The sequence below is a fragment of the Phyllobates terribilis genome, unplaced genomic scaffold (genome assembly GCF_046119375.1).
Source record: "Phyllobates terribilis strain yellow unplaced genomic scaffold, ASM4611937v1 Scaffold_6__1_contigs__length_29720123, whole genome shotgun sequence".
Lineage (NCBI taxonomy): Eukaryota > Metazoa > Chordata > Amphibia > Anura > Dendrobatidae > Phyllobates > Phyllobates terribilis.
In genome coordinates, this window is record NW_027362766.1 from 1,065,932 (window position 1) to 1,082,412 (window position 16,481).

A 16,481-nucleotide genomic window follows, 5' to 3' on the forward strand; every position below is an offset into this window, starting at 1 on the left:
TGTGCGGCCAGCCAATCACTGTAATGCCCACAACCAACATGGCTACGGCATTACAGTGCATGGCAGGCAATCCCTGCATGTTCATTGGCTCTCTAAAGAGCGCCAAACATGCAGGGCAGGGTCCCGAGTTCTCGCCCGAGCAAACTGGAAATACTCACCGAGCTTGTCGAGCACCATGATGCACGGGCGAGCACCGAGTAGTGGCGAGCACGTTTTCTCATCACTACTCACTATGCCTTTCCTCCTCCAATATGGCTCACTATGCCTTACCCCCTCCCTTATATGGCTCACTATGCCTTCCAGGCTCCCTTATATGGCTCACTATGCCTTCCCGCCTCCCTTATATGGCTCACTATGCCTTCCCCCTCCCTTATATGGCTCACTATGCCTTCCCCCCTCCCTTATATGGCTCACTATGCCTTCCCCCATTCCTTATATGGCTCGCTATGCCTTCCCCCCTCCCTTATATGGCTCACTATGCCCTGCCTCCTCCGACATGGCTCGCTATGGCACCCCCGATATGGCAAACAGTGATTAGTAGTTCCCCTCATCATTTGGTGGGTGCTGCCCACCTATGTCCACAAAGTAGCTTCTAATCACTTCTCTCTTGTCTCTTGCAGGGGGGGTTTCCAGGGACCACCAACTACCAGAGATGTACACGTTGATGGGCGGAGGTCTGCTCTGCGCAGTCTCCGGACTAGTGCTTCTTATTGTGGCCACAGCGACCGACTTCTGGATGCAATATCGCTACTCGGGGAATCTGAGCAATCAGGGGCTGTGGCGATTCTGTGTGGCAGGAAAGTGTCACGCTCATACCATAACTGTTGGTAAGAGTGAGTGTTTGCCTATGATGAGGAAAGGTCACAGGATGGGTGACATGACAAAACTGATTTTCAATATTATTGGTAGCGGGATCAGGATTACTAGACGTAAAAGATTAGATCAGTAGTGTGAGTGCAAGCAGGGTGATTAACAGCAGAATGAAAGACTGCAGGGTGAGAGACAGCAGGGTCAGCACTACAAGGGTCAGCACTAGCAAGGTCAGCACTAGCAGAGTCAGCTCTAGATGAGAGCTAGCAAGGTGAGAGATAACAAGATGAACGCTAGTAGGGTGAGAGCTAGTAGGGTGAGCGATAGCAGGGTCAGTGATAGCAGGGTGAGAGCTAGCAGGATGAGCACCAGCAGGGTGAGCGCTAGTAGGGTGAGAGCTAGCAGTGTGAGAGCTAGCAGGGTAGGAGCTAGCAGGTTGAGAGCTAGCAATGTGAGCACTAGCAGGATGAGAAATAGCAAGGTGAGCGCTAGTAGGGTAAGACATAGCAGGGTGAGTGACACATGGTGAGTGACAGCAGAGTGAGAGACAGCAGGCTCAACACTATCAGGATCAGCACTAGCAGAGTAAACCCTAGCAGGATCAGGACTAGAGCACAGCTAGCAAGGTGAGCGCTAGCAGTACAAGCGCTAGTTGGGTGAGAGATAACAAGGTGAGCGCTAGCAGGGTGAGAGCTAGTAAGGTGAGAGATAGTAGGGTGAGCGATAGCAGGGTGAGCGATAGCAGGGTAAGCAATAGCAGGGTAAGCAATAGCAGGGTAAGCAATAGCAGGGTGAGAGCTAGCAGGGTGAGCGCCAGCAGGGTGAGCGCTAGTAGGGTGAGAGCTAGCAGGATGTGAGATAGCAAGATGAGAGCTAGCAGGGTGAGAGATAGCTAGGTGAGCGCTAGTAGGGTGAGCACTAGAAGGGTGAGCGCTAGTCGGGTGAGCAGTAGCAGTGCAAGTGCTAGTTGGGCAAGATATAGCAAGGTGAGCACTAGCAGGGTGAGTGCCAGCAAAGTGAGCGCTAGCAAGGTGAGCGATACAAGGTGAGCACTAGAAAGGTGAGCGATAGCAAAGTGAGCGATAGCATGGTGAGTGCTAGGAGTACAAGCGCTAGCAGGGTGAGAGCTAGCAGTGTGAGAGCTAGCAGTGTGAGAGCTAGCAGGGTAGGAGCTAGCAGGTTGAGAGCTAGCAATGTGAGCACTAGCAGGATGAGAGCTAGCAAGGTGAGCGCTGGCAAGGTGAGCGCTGGCAAGGTGAGCGCTAACAAGGTGAGCGCTAGCAGTGCAAGTGCTAGTTGGGTGAGAGATAACAAGGTGAGCGCTAGCAGGGTGAGAGCTAGTAGGGTGGGCGATAGCAGGGTGAGCGATAGAAGAGTGAGAGCTAGCAGGGTAAGCAATAGCAGGGTGAGCACTAGCAGTGCAAGTGCTAGTTGGGTGAGAGACAACAAGGTGAGCGCTAGCAGGGTGAGAGCTAGTAGGGTGAGAGCTAGTAGGGTGAGCGATAGCAGGATGAGAGCTAGCCGGGTGATTCCCAGCAGGGTGAGCGCTAGTATGGTGAGAGCTAGCAGGATGTGAGATAGCAAGGTGAGAGCTAGCAGGGTGAGAGATAGCAAGGTGAGCGCTAGTAGGGTGAGCACTAGAAGGGTGAGCGCTTGTCGGGTAAGCAGTAGCAGTGCAAGTGCTAGTTGGGCGAGATATAGCAAGGAGAGGGCTAGCAGGGTGAGAGCTAGCAGGGTGAGAGATAGCAAGCTGAGCACTTGCAGGGTGAGAGCTAGCAGGGTGAAAGCTAGCCAGGTGAGCGCTAGCAAGGTGAGAGCTAGCAGGGTGAGAGATAGAAGGGTGAGTGCTAGCAGGGTGAGCGCTAGGAGTGCAAGGGCTAGCAGGGTGAGAGCTAGCAGTGTGAGAGCTAGCAGGGTAGGAGCTAGTAGGTTGAGAGCTAGCACTGTGAGCACTAGCAGGATGAGAAATAGCAAGGTGAGCGCTAGTAGGGTGAGAACTAGCAGGGTGAGCGCTTGCAGGGTGAGAGATATCAAAATGAGCACTACCAGGTTGAGCACTAGGAGTGCAAGCGCTAGTAGGGTGAGAGCTAGCAGGGTGAGTGCTAGCAGGGTGAGCGCTAGGAAGGCGAGAGCTAGTAGGTTAAGCGATAGCAGGGTGAGCACTAGCAGGATGAGAGATAGCAAGTGAGCGCTAGTAGAGTGAAAGCTAGCAGGGTGAGAGATAGCAAGGGAAGCGCTAGTAGGTTGAGAGATAGCAGGGTGAGCGCTAGCAAGGTGAGCACTAGCAGTGTGAGCACTAGCAGTGCGAGTGCTAGTAGGGTGAGAACTATCAAGGTGAGAGCTAGCAGGGGGAGCACTAGCAGGATGAGAGATAGCAAGGTGCACACAAGTAGGGTGAGAGATAGCAAGGTGAGCGCTAGCAGGGTGAGAGCTAGTAAGGTGAGAGCTAGTAGGGTGAGCGATAGCAGGGTAAGCAATAGCAGGGTAAGCAATAGCAGAGTGAGAGCTAGCAGGGTGAGTGCCAGCAGGGTGAGCGCTAGTAGGGTGAGAGCTAGCAGGATGTGAGATAGCAAGATGAGAGCTAGCAGGGTGAGAGATAGCTAGGTGAGCGCTAGTAGGGTGAGCACTAGAAGGGTGAGCACTAGTCAGGTGAGCAGTAGTAGTGCAAGTGCTAGTTGGGCAAGATATAGCAAGGTGAGGGCTAGCAGGGTGAGCACTAGCAGGGTGAGTGCCAGCAAAGTGAGCGCTAGCAAGGTGAGCGCTACAAGGTGAGCGCTAGCAAGGTGAGCTCTACAAGATCAGCACTAGCAAGGTGAGCGATAGCAAGGTGAGCGATAGCATGGTGAGCGCTAGCAGTGCAAGTGCTAGTTGGGTGAGAGATAACAAGGTGAGCGCTAGCAGGGTGAGAGCTAGTGGGGTGAGTGATAGCAGGGTGAGTGCTAGCAGAGTGAGAGCTAGCAGGGTGAGAAATAGCAGGGTGAGCGCTAGCAGGGTGAGCGCTAGCAGTGCAAGTGCTAGTTGGGTGAGAGATAACAAGGTGAGCGCTAGCAGGGTGAGAGCTAGCAGGGTGAGAGCTAGTAGGGTGAGCGATAGCAGGGTGAGCGATAGCAGGATGGATGAGAGCTAACAGGGTGATTGCCAGCAGGGTGAGCGCTAGTAGGGTGAGAGCTAGCAGGATGTGAGATAGAAAGGTGAGAGCTAGCAGGGTGAGAGATAGCAAGGTGAGCGCTAGTAGGGTGAGAGCTAGTGGGGTGAGTGATAGCAGGGTGAGTGCTAGCAGAGTGAGAGCTAGCAGGGTGAGCAATAGCAGGGTGAGCGCTAGCAGGGTGAGCGCTAGCAGTGCAAGTGCTAGTTGGGTGAGAGATAACAAGGTGAGCGCTAGCAGGGTGAGAGCTAGCAGGGTGAGAGCTAGTAGGGTGAGCGATAGCAGGGTGAGCGATAGCAGGATGGATGAGAGCTAGCAGGGTGATTGCCAGCAGGGTGAGCGCTAGTAGGGTGAGAGCTAGCAGGATGTGAGATAGCAAGGTGAGAGCTAGCAGGGTGAGAGATAGCAAGGTGAGCGCTAGTAGGGTGAGCACTAGAAGGGTGAGCGCTTGTCGGGCAAGCAGTAGCAGTGCAAGTGCTAGTTGGGCGAGATATAGCAAGGAGAGGGCTAGCAGAGTGAGAGCTAGCAGGGTGAGAGATAGCAAGCTGAGTGCTAGTAGGGTGAGCACTAGAAGGGTGAGCGGTTGTCGGGTAAGCAGTAGCAGTGCAAGTGCTAGTTGGGCGAGATATAGCAAGGAGAGGGCTAGGAGTGCAAGGGCTAGCAGGGTGAGAGCTAGCAGTGTGAGAGCTAGCAGGGTAGGAGCTAGTAGGTTGAGAGCTAGCAATGTGAGCACTCACAGGATGAGAAAAAGCAAGGTGAGCGCTAGTAGGGTGAGAGCTAGCAGGGTGAGAGATATCAAAATGAGCACTAGCAGGTTGAGCACTAGAAGTGCGAGCGCTAGTAGGGTGAGAGCTAGCAGGGTGAGTGCTAGCAGGGTGAGCGCTAGGAGTGCGAGTGTTAGCAGGGTGAGCGCTAGCAAGGTGAGAGCTAGTAGGTTAAGCGATAGCAGGGTGAGAGCTAGCAAGGTGAGCACTAGCAGTGTGAGCACTAGCAGTGCGAGTGCTAGTAGGGTGAGAACTAGCAAGGTGAGAGCTAGCAGGGGGAGCACTAGCAGGATGAGAGATAGCAAGGTGCACACAAGTAGGGTGAGAGATAGCAAGGTGAGCAATAGCAGGGTCAGCATTAACAGGGTCAGCGCTAGCAGGGTCAACACTGGTTGGGTCATCGCTAGTAAGGTCAGCGCTAGCAGGGTGAGAGCTAGCAGGATGTGAGATAGCAAGGTGAGAGCTAGCAGGGTGAGAGATAGCAAGGTGAGCGCTAGTAGGGTGAGCATTAGAAGGGTGAGCGCTTGTCGGGTAAGCAGTAGCAGTGCAAGTGCTAGTTGGGCGAGATATAGCAAGGAGAGGGCTAGCAGGGTGAGAGCTAGCAGGGTGAGAGATAGCAAGCTGAGCGCTTGCAGGGTGAGAGCTAGCATGGTGAAAGCTAGCCAGGTGAGCGCTAGCAAGGTGAGAGCTAGCAGGGTGAGAGATAGCAGGGTGAGCGCTAGCAGGGTGAGCGCTAGGAGTGCAAGGGCTAGCAGGGTGAGAGCTAGCAGTGTGAGAGCTAGCAGGGTAGGAGCTAGTAGGTTGAGAGCTAGCAATGTGAGCACTAACAGGATGAGAAATAGCAAGGTGAGCGCTAGTAGGGTGAGAGCTAGCAGGGTGAGAGATATCAATATGAGCACTAGCAGGTTGAGCACTAGAAGTGCGAGCGCTAGTAGGGTGAGAGCTAGCAGGGTGAGTGCTAGCAGGGTGAGCGCTAGGAGTGCGAGTGTTAGCAGGGTGAGCGCTAGCAAGGTGAGAGCTAGTAGGTTAAGCGATAGCAGGGTGAGCGCTAGCAAGGTGAGCACTAGCAGTGTGAGCACTAGCAGTGCGAGTGCTAGTAGGGTGGGAACTAGCAAGGTGAGAGCTAGCAGGGGGAGCACTAGCAGGATGAGAGATAGCAAGGTGCACACAAGTAGGGTGAGAGATAGCAAGGTGAGCGATAGAAGGGCCAGAATTAACAGGGTCAGCGCTAGCAGGGTCAACACTGGCTGGGTCATCGCTAGTAGGGTCAGCGCTAGCAGGGTCAACGCTAGTAGGGTCAGCGCTAGCAAGGTCAGCGTTAGTAGGGTGAGCACTAGCAGTGCGAGCTCTAGTAGGGTAAGTGATAGCAGAGTGAGAACTAGCAGGATGCGAGATAGCAAGCTGAGCGCTAGTAGGGTGAAAAATAGCAAGGTGAGTGCTAGTAGGGTGAGATATAGGAAGATGAGTGCTAGTAGGGTCAGCATTAGTAGGATGACAGATAGTAGGTATATCAGTTTAAGGACTAGAATTACATTGGAGTGCCAGAAAGATGCTGCCACGTGTGACTAGATAGATAACATTGCTATACTGTGGTTAACAACACTATACTCTGACCAGCTAATACCGCCATACAGTTAGCAGAGAACATCACCATACCCAATCCAGATAATACAACCCTACAGTGTCATACAATGATTGGAAAACACCACCAGACCCCGCCCAGATAACACTGCCATACCATGACCATACAGTGTTCTACTGAGTTCGGATAACACCGTCATTCCCTGACTGGATAACCCTGGCATTCAGTATCTGATAACACCGCCATGCAGTGACCGGATAATCCTGACATACAGTGACCAGATAACACTGCAACATTTTGGTTATGTAATACTACCATATAGTGACTGGATAACAGTTCCACATTGTCGTTATATACTACTGCCATACACTCTACACACTGAACAAATAAAACCGACATTCAGTGACCAGAAAACACCACCATACTGTGATGGGATAACACCACCATACCATGACTGGATAACACTGTCATACAGTGACTGGATAACTCTACCATACAGTGACCAGAAAACACCGCCTTACCGTTACTGGATAACACCACCATACAGTGACTGGATAACTTCACCATACAGTGACTGGATAACACCACCATACAGTGACCAGAAATCACAGCGATGCGGTCCCCTCCTTGCATGGTGGACCGTGCCTGGCACCTTCGACTGACTGGCTTTTCTTCTCCTGTTTCAGCTTTTTGGGACGCCACTCGGGCCTTCATGCTGCTTTCCATCCTGTCTTGCTTTGCCGGCATTATTTTGGGCCTTACGGCCTTTTCCAGTGGGGCCAAATCAGCCAGAACGCGCTCCGCCGGGGTCACACTCCTAGTCGCAGGTAAGTGTCATGTGTGCAAGGACGATTCATATACTGAACTGTCATTTAGGAAAGGAAAGCGGTCCAATTTCTGCACCGATGTGCCGGTACGTCAGAGGTCAGCACATACAGAGGTGGCCAAAAGTATTGGCACCCCTGCAATTCTGTCAGCTAATACTCAGTTTCTTCCTGAAAATGATTGCAATCACAAATTCTTTGGTATTATTCTCTTCATTTAATTTGCTTGCAATGAAAAAACACCAAAGAGAATGAAGCAAAAATCAAATCATTGATCATTTCACACAAAACTCCAAAAATGGGCCAGACAAAAGTATTGGCACCCTCAGCCTAATACTTGGTTGCACAACCTTTAGCCAAAATAACTGCGAACAACCGCTTCCGGTAACCATCAATGAGTTTCTTACAATGCTCTGCTGGAATTGTAGACCATTGTTCTTTGGCAAACTGCTCCAGGTCCCTGATATTTGAAGGGTGCCTTCTCCAAACTGCCATTTTGAGATCTCTCCACAGGTGTTCTATGGGATTCAGGTCTGGACTCGTTGCTGGCCACCTTAGAAGTCTCCAGTGCTTTCTCTCAAACCATTTTATAGTGCTTTTGGAAGTGTGTTTTGGGTCATTGTCCTGCTGGAAGTCCCATGACCTCTGAGGGAGACCCAGCTTTCTCACACTGGGCCCTACATTATGCTGCAAAATTTGTTGGTAGTCTTCAGACTTCATAATGCCATGCACACGGTCAAGCAGTCCAGTGCCAGAGGCAGCAAAGCAACCCCAAAACATCAGGGAACCTCCGCCATGTTTGACTGTAGGGACCGTGTTCTTTTCTTTGAATGCCTCTTTTTTTTTCCTGTACACTCTATGTTGATGCTTTTTCCCAAAAAGCTCAACTGTTCTCTCATCTGACCAGAGAACATTCTTCCAAAACGTTTTGGGCTTTCTCAGGTAAGTTTTGGCAAACTCCAGCCTGGCTTTTTTATGTCTCGGGGTAAGAAGTGGGGTCTTCCTGGGTATCCTACCATACAGTTCCTTTTCATTCAGACGCCGACGGATAGTACGGGCTGACACTGTTGTACCCTCGGACTGCACGGCAGCTTGAACTTGTTTGGATGTTAGTCGAGGTTCTTTATCCACCATCCAGTGCCAAGGGCTTTAAACTTCTTGATGACACTGCGCACGGAAGACACAGGAACATTCAGGTCTTTGGAGATGGACTTGTAGCCTTGAGATTGCTCATGCTTCCTCACAATTTGGTTTCTCAAGTCCTCAGACAGTTCTTTGGTCTTCTTTCTTTTCTCCGTGCTCAATGTGGTCACACAAGGACACAGGACAGAGGTTGAGTCAACTTTAATCCATGTTAACTGGCTGCAAGTGTGATTTAGTTATTGCCAACACCTGTTAGGTGCCACAGGTAAGTTACAGGTGCTGTTAATTACACGAATTAGAGAAGCATCACATGATGCATCAAACAGTGCCAATACTTTTGTCCACCCCCTTTTTTAGGTTTGGTGTGGAATTGTATCCAATTTGGCTTTATGACAATTCTTTTTGTGTTTTTTCAATGAAGACAAATTAAATGAAGATAATAATACCAAAGAATTTGTGATTGCAATCATTTTCAGGAAGAAACTGAGTATTATCTGACAGAATTGCAGGGGTGCCAATACTTTTGGCCACCACTGTAGGCTGAGATCAGAGGGCAGCTGTTCAGAGCATACCGCCATATGTCATTAGGAATAGAGGCCATTGCTCCTGCCATCAGACAAGAAGTGGTGGATAAAATCTAATGGTAAGCCGTCTATTCCCTATGGATCTATATCTAACCCATATATGTAATAGTGACTGGTCTGCTCCCCTATGGATTTATACAGTAACATAGTAACATAGTTTTTAAGGTTGAAGGAAGACTAAGTCCATCTAGTTCAACCCATAGCCGAACATGTTGATCCAGAGGAAGGCAAAAAAAAAACCCATGTGGTAAACACCAAGCTCCACATTAGGGAAAAAAATTCCTTCCCGACTCCATGCGACAATCAGACTAGTTCCCTGGATCAACGCCCTATCAAGGAATCTAGTATTTATAACCTGTAATATTATACTTTTCAGGAAAGGCATCCAGGCGCTTCTTAAATAAGTGGGGGAAAATAAGTATTCGATTTTGCACGTTTTCCCACCTATAAAGAATGGAGCGGTCTGTAATTTTTATCGTAGATCACTTCACCTGTGAGAGACAGAATCTAAGAATAAAATCCAGAAAATCACATTGTAGGATTGTTACATAATTAATTTGCATTTTATTGCATGAAATAAGTATTTGATACAATAGTAAAACAGAACTTAATATTTATTCCCGAAACCTTTGTTACAATTACAGAGATCAGACGTTTCCTGTAGTTCTTGACCCGGTTTGCACACACAGCAGCAGGGATTTTGGCCCCCTCCTCCATACAGATCTTCTCCAGATCTTTCAGGTTTCGGGGCTGTCGCTGGGTAACATTGAGTTTCAGCTCCCTCCAAAGATTTTCCATTGGGTTCAGGTCTGGAGACTGGCTAGACCATGCCGGGACCTTGAAATGCTTTTTACGGAGCCACTCCTTAGTTGCCCTAGCTGTGTATTTAGGGTCATTGTCATGCTGGAAGACCCAGCCACGACCCATCTTCAATGCTCATACTGAGGGAAGGAGGTTGTTTTGTCCAAAATCCCGTGATACATTACCCCATCCATCCTCTTTGCAGTCGTCTTATCCCCTTTTCAGAAAAGCACCTCCAAAGTATGATGTTCCCCCCATCATGCTTCACGGTTAGGATGGTGTTCTTGGGGTTGTACTCATCCTTCTTCCTCCAAATATGGTGAGTGGAGTTGATACCAAAAAGTTATATTTTTGTCTCATCTGATCACATCACCTTCTCCCATGCCTCCTCTGGATCATCCAGATGGTCATTGGTGAACTTCAAATGGGCCTGGACATGTGCTGGCATGAGCAGGGGGACCTTGCGTGCCCTGCAGGATTTTAATCCATAACAGCGTAGTGTGTTACTAACAGTAATGTTTGAGACTGTGGTCCCAGCTCTCTTCAGGTCATTGACCAGGTCCTCCAATATCCTTAGACAGTTCTTTGGTCTTGGCCATGGTGGACAGGTTGGAGTGTGATTGAGTGTGTGAACAGGTGTCTTTTATACAGGTAACGAGTTCAAACAGGAGCAGGAGGCTTCTTAAACAAAAACTAACAGGTCTGTGAGAGCCAGAATTCTTGCTGGTTGGTCGGTGATCAAATACCTATTTCATACAATAAAATGCAAATTAATTATGTAAAAATCATACAATGTGATTTTCTGGATTTTTTTTTAGACTTTCTCTCTCACAGGTGAAGTGACCTACGATAAAAATTACAGATCTCTCCATTCTTTGTAGGTGGGAAAACTTGGAAAATCGGCAGTGTATCAAATACTTATTTTCGCCACTTAATGCATCCCAAAGGAGGTTAAAAGTGGAAACCACTAGATGGCGCTACAGTCCCACATATAATATACAAAAGGGCCTTAGTCAAGTTATATGTTTGCATCTCTATGGTACATATAACAAATCTTATAAATCCTGATGGAAGTATATTATTTTATATGTTATCAAGAACATGTCAGATATAAAATTATTTAAACCAACAGGAACAAGTGAACTAGGCAAACAAATGACAAGAGGGCATTATATAACAAAGGTCATTGCCAATGATTGGGAGGTGGTGTCAGGGCCAACGCGCGTTTCGAGGGTACTGCCTTCTTCTGGGGCTGGCATCAAGCCAACAGAGGCAAGTCCTTAGACAAATATGAGACCAATCACCCCAAAGAATGTACACCTTAATGTACAAGGTATCCACCTGCTAAAAGCCATACCTATACCTCATTAAGACCCATATAAAACTCAAAAGTCGCCCCAGTTGGATCACCCTATGGTGTCCCCCCAGGGCATAGCCGAGACGCTGTTTTAAGTCGGTGCACGTCACGCCAACGAACTAGGGAAGGCGCATCCCGAGACAGCGTCAAGAAGGGCACTCTGGTCACGGGACCCAAGTCGCCACCCCCATGGATTACATGAGCTCGAGCTAGGTCACATGACCGGAGCGCCGACCCAGGAGACACACCCGTAAGAATATCCCAAAAAAATCAAGAAAATCACATTGTATAAATTAGATACATTTATTTGCATTTTTCAGTGAGAAATAAGTATTTGATCCCCTACAAACCATTATGAGTTCTGGCTCCTACAGAACAGTTAGACGCTCCTAATCAACTCGTTACCTGCATTAGACAGCTGTATTACATAGTCACCTGTATAAAAGACTCCTGTCCACAGACTCCATTAATCAGTCAGACTCTAACCTCTACAACATGGGCCAGACCAAAGAGCTTTCTAAGGATGTCAGGGACAAGATCATAGACCTGCATAAAGCTGGAAAGGGCGACAAAACCATAAGTAAGACGCTGGGCGAGAAGGAGACAACTGTTGGTGCAAAAGTAATAAAATGGAAGAAATGCAAAATGACTGTCAATTGACATCAATCTGGGGCTCCATGCAAAATCTCACCTCATGGGGTATCCTTGATCATGAGGAAGGTGAGAGATCAGCCTAAAACTGCACGGGGGGAACTTGTTAATGATCTCAAGGCAGCTGGGACCACAGTCACCAAGAAAACCATTGGTAACACATTACGCCTTAAAGGTTTAAAATCCTGCAGGGCCCGCAAGGTCCCCCTGCTGAAGAAGGCACATGTGCAGGCCCGTCTGAAGTCTGCCAATGAACTCCTGGATGATTCTGTGAGTTATTGGGAGAAGTTGCTGTGGTCAGATGAGGCAAAAATTGAGCTCTTTTGCATTAACTCAACTCGCCGTGTTTGGAGGAAGAGAAATGCTGCCTATGAGCCAAAGAACACCATCCCCACTGTCAAGCATGGAGGTGGAAACATTATTATTTTGGGGGTGTTTCTCTGCTAAGGGCACAGGACTACTTCACCACATCAATGGGAGAATGGATGGAGCCATGTACCGTAAAATCCTGAGTGAGAACCTCCTTCCCTCCGCCAGGACATTAAAAATGGGTCGTGGCTGGGTCTTCCAGCAAGACAATGACCCAAAACATACAGCCAAGGCAACAAAGGAGTGGCTCAAAAAGAAGCACAGTAAGGTCATGGAGTGGCCTAGCCAGTCTCCAGACCGTAATCCCATAGAAAACTTATGGAGGGAGTTGACCAATCTCGTTCACTACACTAGGGCGCCAACCCCCGCAGTGAGGCAGGGAAAATAAGGACCCATATAGGGATTCACTAGATCACCTAGGTCCTGATGCCTCTTTTTAAAATTGTTTGTTCATGTATGTGGTGCTTTATTGGGATTTTTAAAAAATATATGAAATAAAGTAGAATTTTTAAAGGGGTTTTCTTTTCGCTTGGTTTACATGCTTATGGGCCCCTTCTGAATATCTTATTTCTGGTTTATGAAACTCAATGTTGCCCAGCGACAGCCCCGAAATCTTAAAAATCTGGAGAAGATCTGTATGGAGGAGGGGGCCAAAATCCCTGCTGCAATGTGTGCAAACCTGGTCAAGAACTCCAGGAAACATCTGACCTCTGTAATTGTAACAAAGGTTTCTGCACCAAATATTAAGTTCTGTTTTACTATTGTATCAAATACTTATTTCATGCAATAAAATGCAAATTAATTATGTAACAATCATACAATGTGAATTTCTGTATGTAATAGTGACCGGCCTGCTCCCCTATACACCTATATGTATCCCAATATGTAATAATGACAGGCCTGCTCCAGTATAGATCTACAGTTAGGTCAAGAAATATGTGGACGGTGACACAAGTTTTCGTATTTTAGCCATTTACCAAAACTTATTCCAGATCCAGTCCTGTAACCAATCTGGGCTTAAACTGTAGACTATCAGTTTTAATCTGAGGGATTCACATCATAATTGGAGGAAGGGTTTAGTAATTACAGCTCTTTAATATGGAGCTGCCTCTTATTAAAGGGACCAAAGGTAATTGGACAATTTTCTCAGATGCTCTCCAATGGGCTGCATGGGCTTTTCCCTCATTAATCCATCATCAGTTAATCAGGTAAAAGGTCTATAGCTGATTCTAGGTGCGGCATTTGCATTTGGAAGCTGTTGCTGTGAACCCACAACATGTGGACAAAGGAGCTCTCAATGGAAAAGAAACAGATCATCACTAGGCAAATACCGTATAAAAAAAAGAAGAAATCCATAAGAGAGAGCAGAAATGTTAGCAGAGGCCAAATCCACAGAATCCTTCCCATGGTAAAGAAAAAGCCCTTCACAATATCCCCCCAATGAAGACTACTCTCCAGGGAGTCTGAGTCCACCATAAAGAGAAGATTTCATGGGAGCAAATACTGAGGGGTCAGCACAAGGCGCAAACCATTAATCAGCCGGAAAATAGAAATGCCAGATTAGACTTTGCCAAAAAACAACTAAAGAAGCCGCCGAGTTCTGTTAAGGCAAGGCTAAGATCAATCTGTAGCAGAATGATGAGAAGAAGAAAGTCTGGAGAAGGCTTGGAGCGGCTCCTGATCCTCGGCACATCCTGTGTAACACATCGTGGAGGCGGTGTGATGGTTCAGGCAGGCATGGCTCCGGGTCACTAGTGGTTATTGATGATGTTACTGAAGACGGAAGCAGCTGGATGTGCGATACTTTCTGCTCAGATTCACCCACATGCAGCAAAGATGATGGGACGGCGCTTCACAGGACAGACGGACAATGACCTAAAACATCCTACGAAAGCAAAGAAGTGTAATATTCTGCAATGGCCGAGTCCTCACCAGATCTCAGCTCATCAAGCCACAATTCACAGGCTGAAGACAAAATTGAAGGCAGGCAGAAAATTCCACAAACAACTGAAGACACTGCAGTAAAAGCAGCAAAGCCTCACACATCAGGACACCAGCAATGGTGAAATCCATGGGCTCCAGACTTCAGGCCATCATTGCTGCAAAGCCTCACACTGAAGGAGACCAGCGATGGTGACGGTGACAGCCATGGCCTCCGGACTTCAGGCCATCATAGCTGCAAAACCTCACACCGGAGGAGACCAGCGATTGTGGCGTCCATGGGCTCCAGACTTCAGGCCATCATTGCTGCAAAGCCTCACATCAGAGGACACCAGCGATGGTGATGGCCATGGACTTCAGATTCAGGCCATCATTGCTGCAAAGCCTCACACAGGAGGAGACCAGCGATGGTGATGGCCATGGACTTCAGATTCAGACCATCATTGTTGCAAAGCCTCACATCAGAGGACACCAGCGATGGTGATGGCCATGGACTTCAGATTCAGGCCATCATTGCGGCAAAGCCTCACACAGGAGGAGACCAGCGATGGTGAAGTCCATGGGATCCAGACTTCAGGCCATCATTGCTGCAAAGCCTCACATCAGAGGACACCAGCGATGGTGATGGCCATGGACTTCAGATTCAGGCCATCATTGCTGCAAAGCCTCACACAGGAGGAGACCAGCGATGGTGAAGTCCATGGGCTCCAGACTTCAGGCCATCATTGCTGCAAAGCCTCACATCAGAGGACACCAGCGATGGTGATGGCCATGGACTTCAGATTCAGGCCATCATTGCTACAAAGCCTCACACAGGAGGAGACCTGCTATGGTGATGGCCTGGACCTGACTGTATGTGCCACCCCCAGCTGGCCTGGACCCATGTCCGTCCATCCCCCGCTAGGTGTAGATCGGGGGTCACATGCTGCGGTGGGCTTTATCTCAGGGCTGTGTATGTTTTTCACAGGATTCTTCGCCCTCTTGGCCTTGTCCGTATACACTGGGGTGACGGTGAACTTTTTTGGGAAGCGCTATGTGGACTGGAGGTTTTCGTGGTCCTACATCTTAGGCTGGATAGGAATCATTCTCACGGTGTCTGCAGGTAACGTGCTCATCACTCTCATCATCCGAGCTCGTACATAAAGGGACGGTGCGCCCCGTTCCATCCCGCACACAATGCCGCCAGGTTCTCTCCTCTGGAACGTGATGGAGAGGGATGATGGGAGTAGTGATACATTGTGTGATAGGAGATTAGATTGTGAGCTCTGGGGTCAGGGATGATGGGAGTAGTGATACATTGTGTGATAGGAGATTAGATTGTGAGCTCTGGGGTCAGGGATGATGGGAGTAGTGATACATTGTGTGATAGGAGATTAGATTGTGAGCTCTGGGGTCAGGGATGATGGGAGTAGTGATACACTGTGTGATAGGAGATTAGATTGTGAGCTCCTGGGTCAGGGATGATGGGAGTAGTGATACACTGTGTGATAAGAGATTAGATTGTGAGCTCTGGGGTCAGGGATGATGGGAGTAGTGATACATTGTGTGATAGGAGATTAGATTGTGAGCTCTGGGGTCAGGGATGATGGGAGTAGTGATACACTGTGTGATAGGAGATTAGATTGTGAGCTCCGGGGTCAGGGATGATGGGAGTAGTGATACATGGTGTGATAGGAGATTAGATTGTGAGCTCCGGGGTCAGGGATGATGGGAGTAGTGATACATGGTGTGATAGGAGATTAGATTGTGAGCTCTGGGGTCAGGGATGATGGGAGTAGTGATACACTGTGTGATAGGAGATTAGATTGTGAGCTCTGGGGTCAGGGATGATGAGAGTAGTGATACATTGTGTGATAGGAGATTAGATTGTGAGCTCTGGGGTCAGGGATGATGGGAGTAGTGATACATGGTGTGATAGGAGATTAGATTGTGAGCTCTGGGGTCAGGGATGATGGGAGTAGTGATACATGGTGTGATAGGAGATTAGATTGTGAGCTCTGGGGTCAGGGATGATGGGAGTAGTGATACATTGTGTGATAGGAGATTAGATTGTGAGCTCCGGGGTCCGGATGATGGGAATAGTGATCCCCCTCAGCAGACATTCTCACCCACATCTCACTCTTCTGTATTTTCAGGAATTTTCCACATTTGTGCTTTCGCCAGGAACAGTTCTCGGGATGTCGGAAATGTCTCCAGTGGATGAGATCGCTGTGAGCCCCCAATCATGTCCATAGGACCCTCCATATCTGTAATCACAGTGTCTGTACGTGTGCCAGTGACCCAGAGAGCGTCCCCTCTAGAAAGTGTCATTTGCCTCGCTGACTGATGGCGAACCCTCCCCCCATCCCCGGTGACTGATGGCAGACCCCACATGTGAGCGACGGTGCCTACCCCGGTGACTGACTGCTGACGGCCTTCTATCCAGGCACTGGCACTACTTATTAATGCTCGGTCATTGAAGTTTTGCTAATAAACCCGATTATCTCTGATAATAAAAACAGAATCTCTGG

The 16,481-nt window shown here is 48.6% G+C and overlaps 1 protein-coding gene across 1 annotated transcript; it reads left to right on the forward strand.

Annotated features, from left to right (window-relative positions):
- The first annotated feature begins 652 nt into the window (after positions 1 to 652).
- LOC141152620 (lens fiber membrane intrinsic protein-like) lies at positions 653 to 16,174 on the forward strand. The gene is made up of 4 exons (XM_073637173.1): positions 653 to 827; positions 6,988 to 7,128; positions 14,939 to 15,073; positions 16,107 to 16,174. The coding sequence occupies exons 1-4, from the start codon at positions 653 to 655 to the stop codon at positions 16,172 to 16,174; spliced, it is 519 nt and encodes a 172-aa protein (XP_073493274.1).
- The last annotated feature ends 307 nt before the right edge of the window (positions 16,175 to 16,481 follow it).

Excerpts from the sequence above, each read along its gene's own strand:
- LOC141152620 (XM_073637173.1), top strand. The coding sequence starts at position 653 with ATGTACACGTTGATGGGCGGAGGTCTGCTCTGCGCAGTCTCCGGACTA. Across the intron at positions 7,129-14,938 it reads GGTCACACTCCTAGTCGCAG|GATTCTTCGCCCTCTTGGCC; the intron begins GTAAGTGTCATG and ends TGTTTTTCACAG. Across the intron at positions 15,074-16,106 it reads CATTCTCACGGTGTCTGCAG|GAATTTTCCACATTTGTGCT; the intron begins GTAACGTGCTCA and ends CTGTATTTTCAG.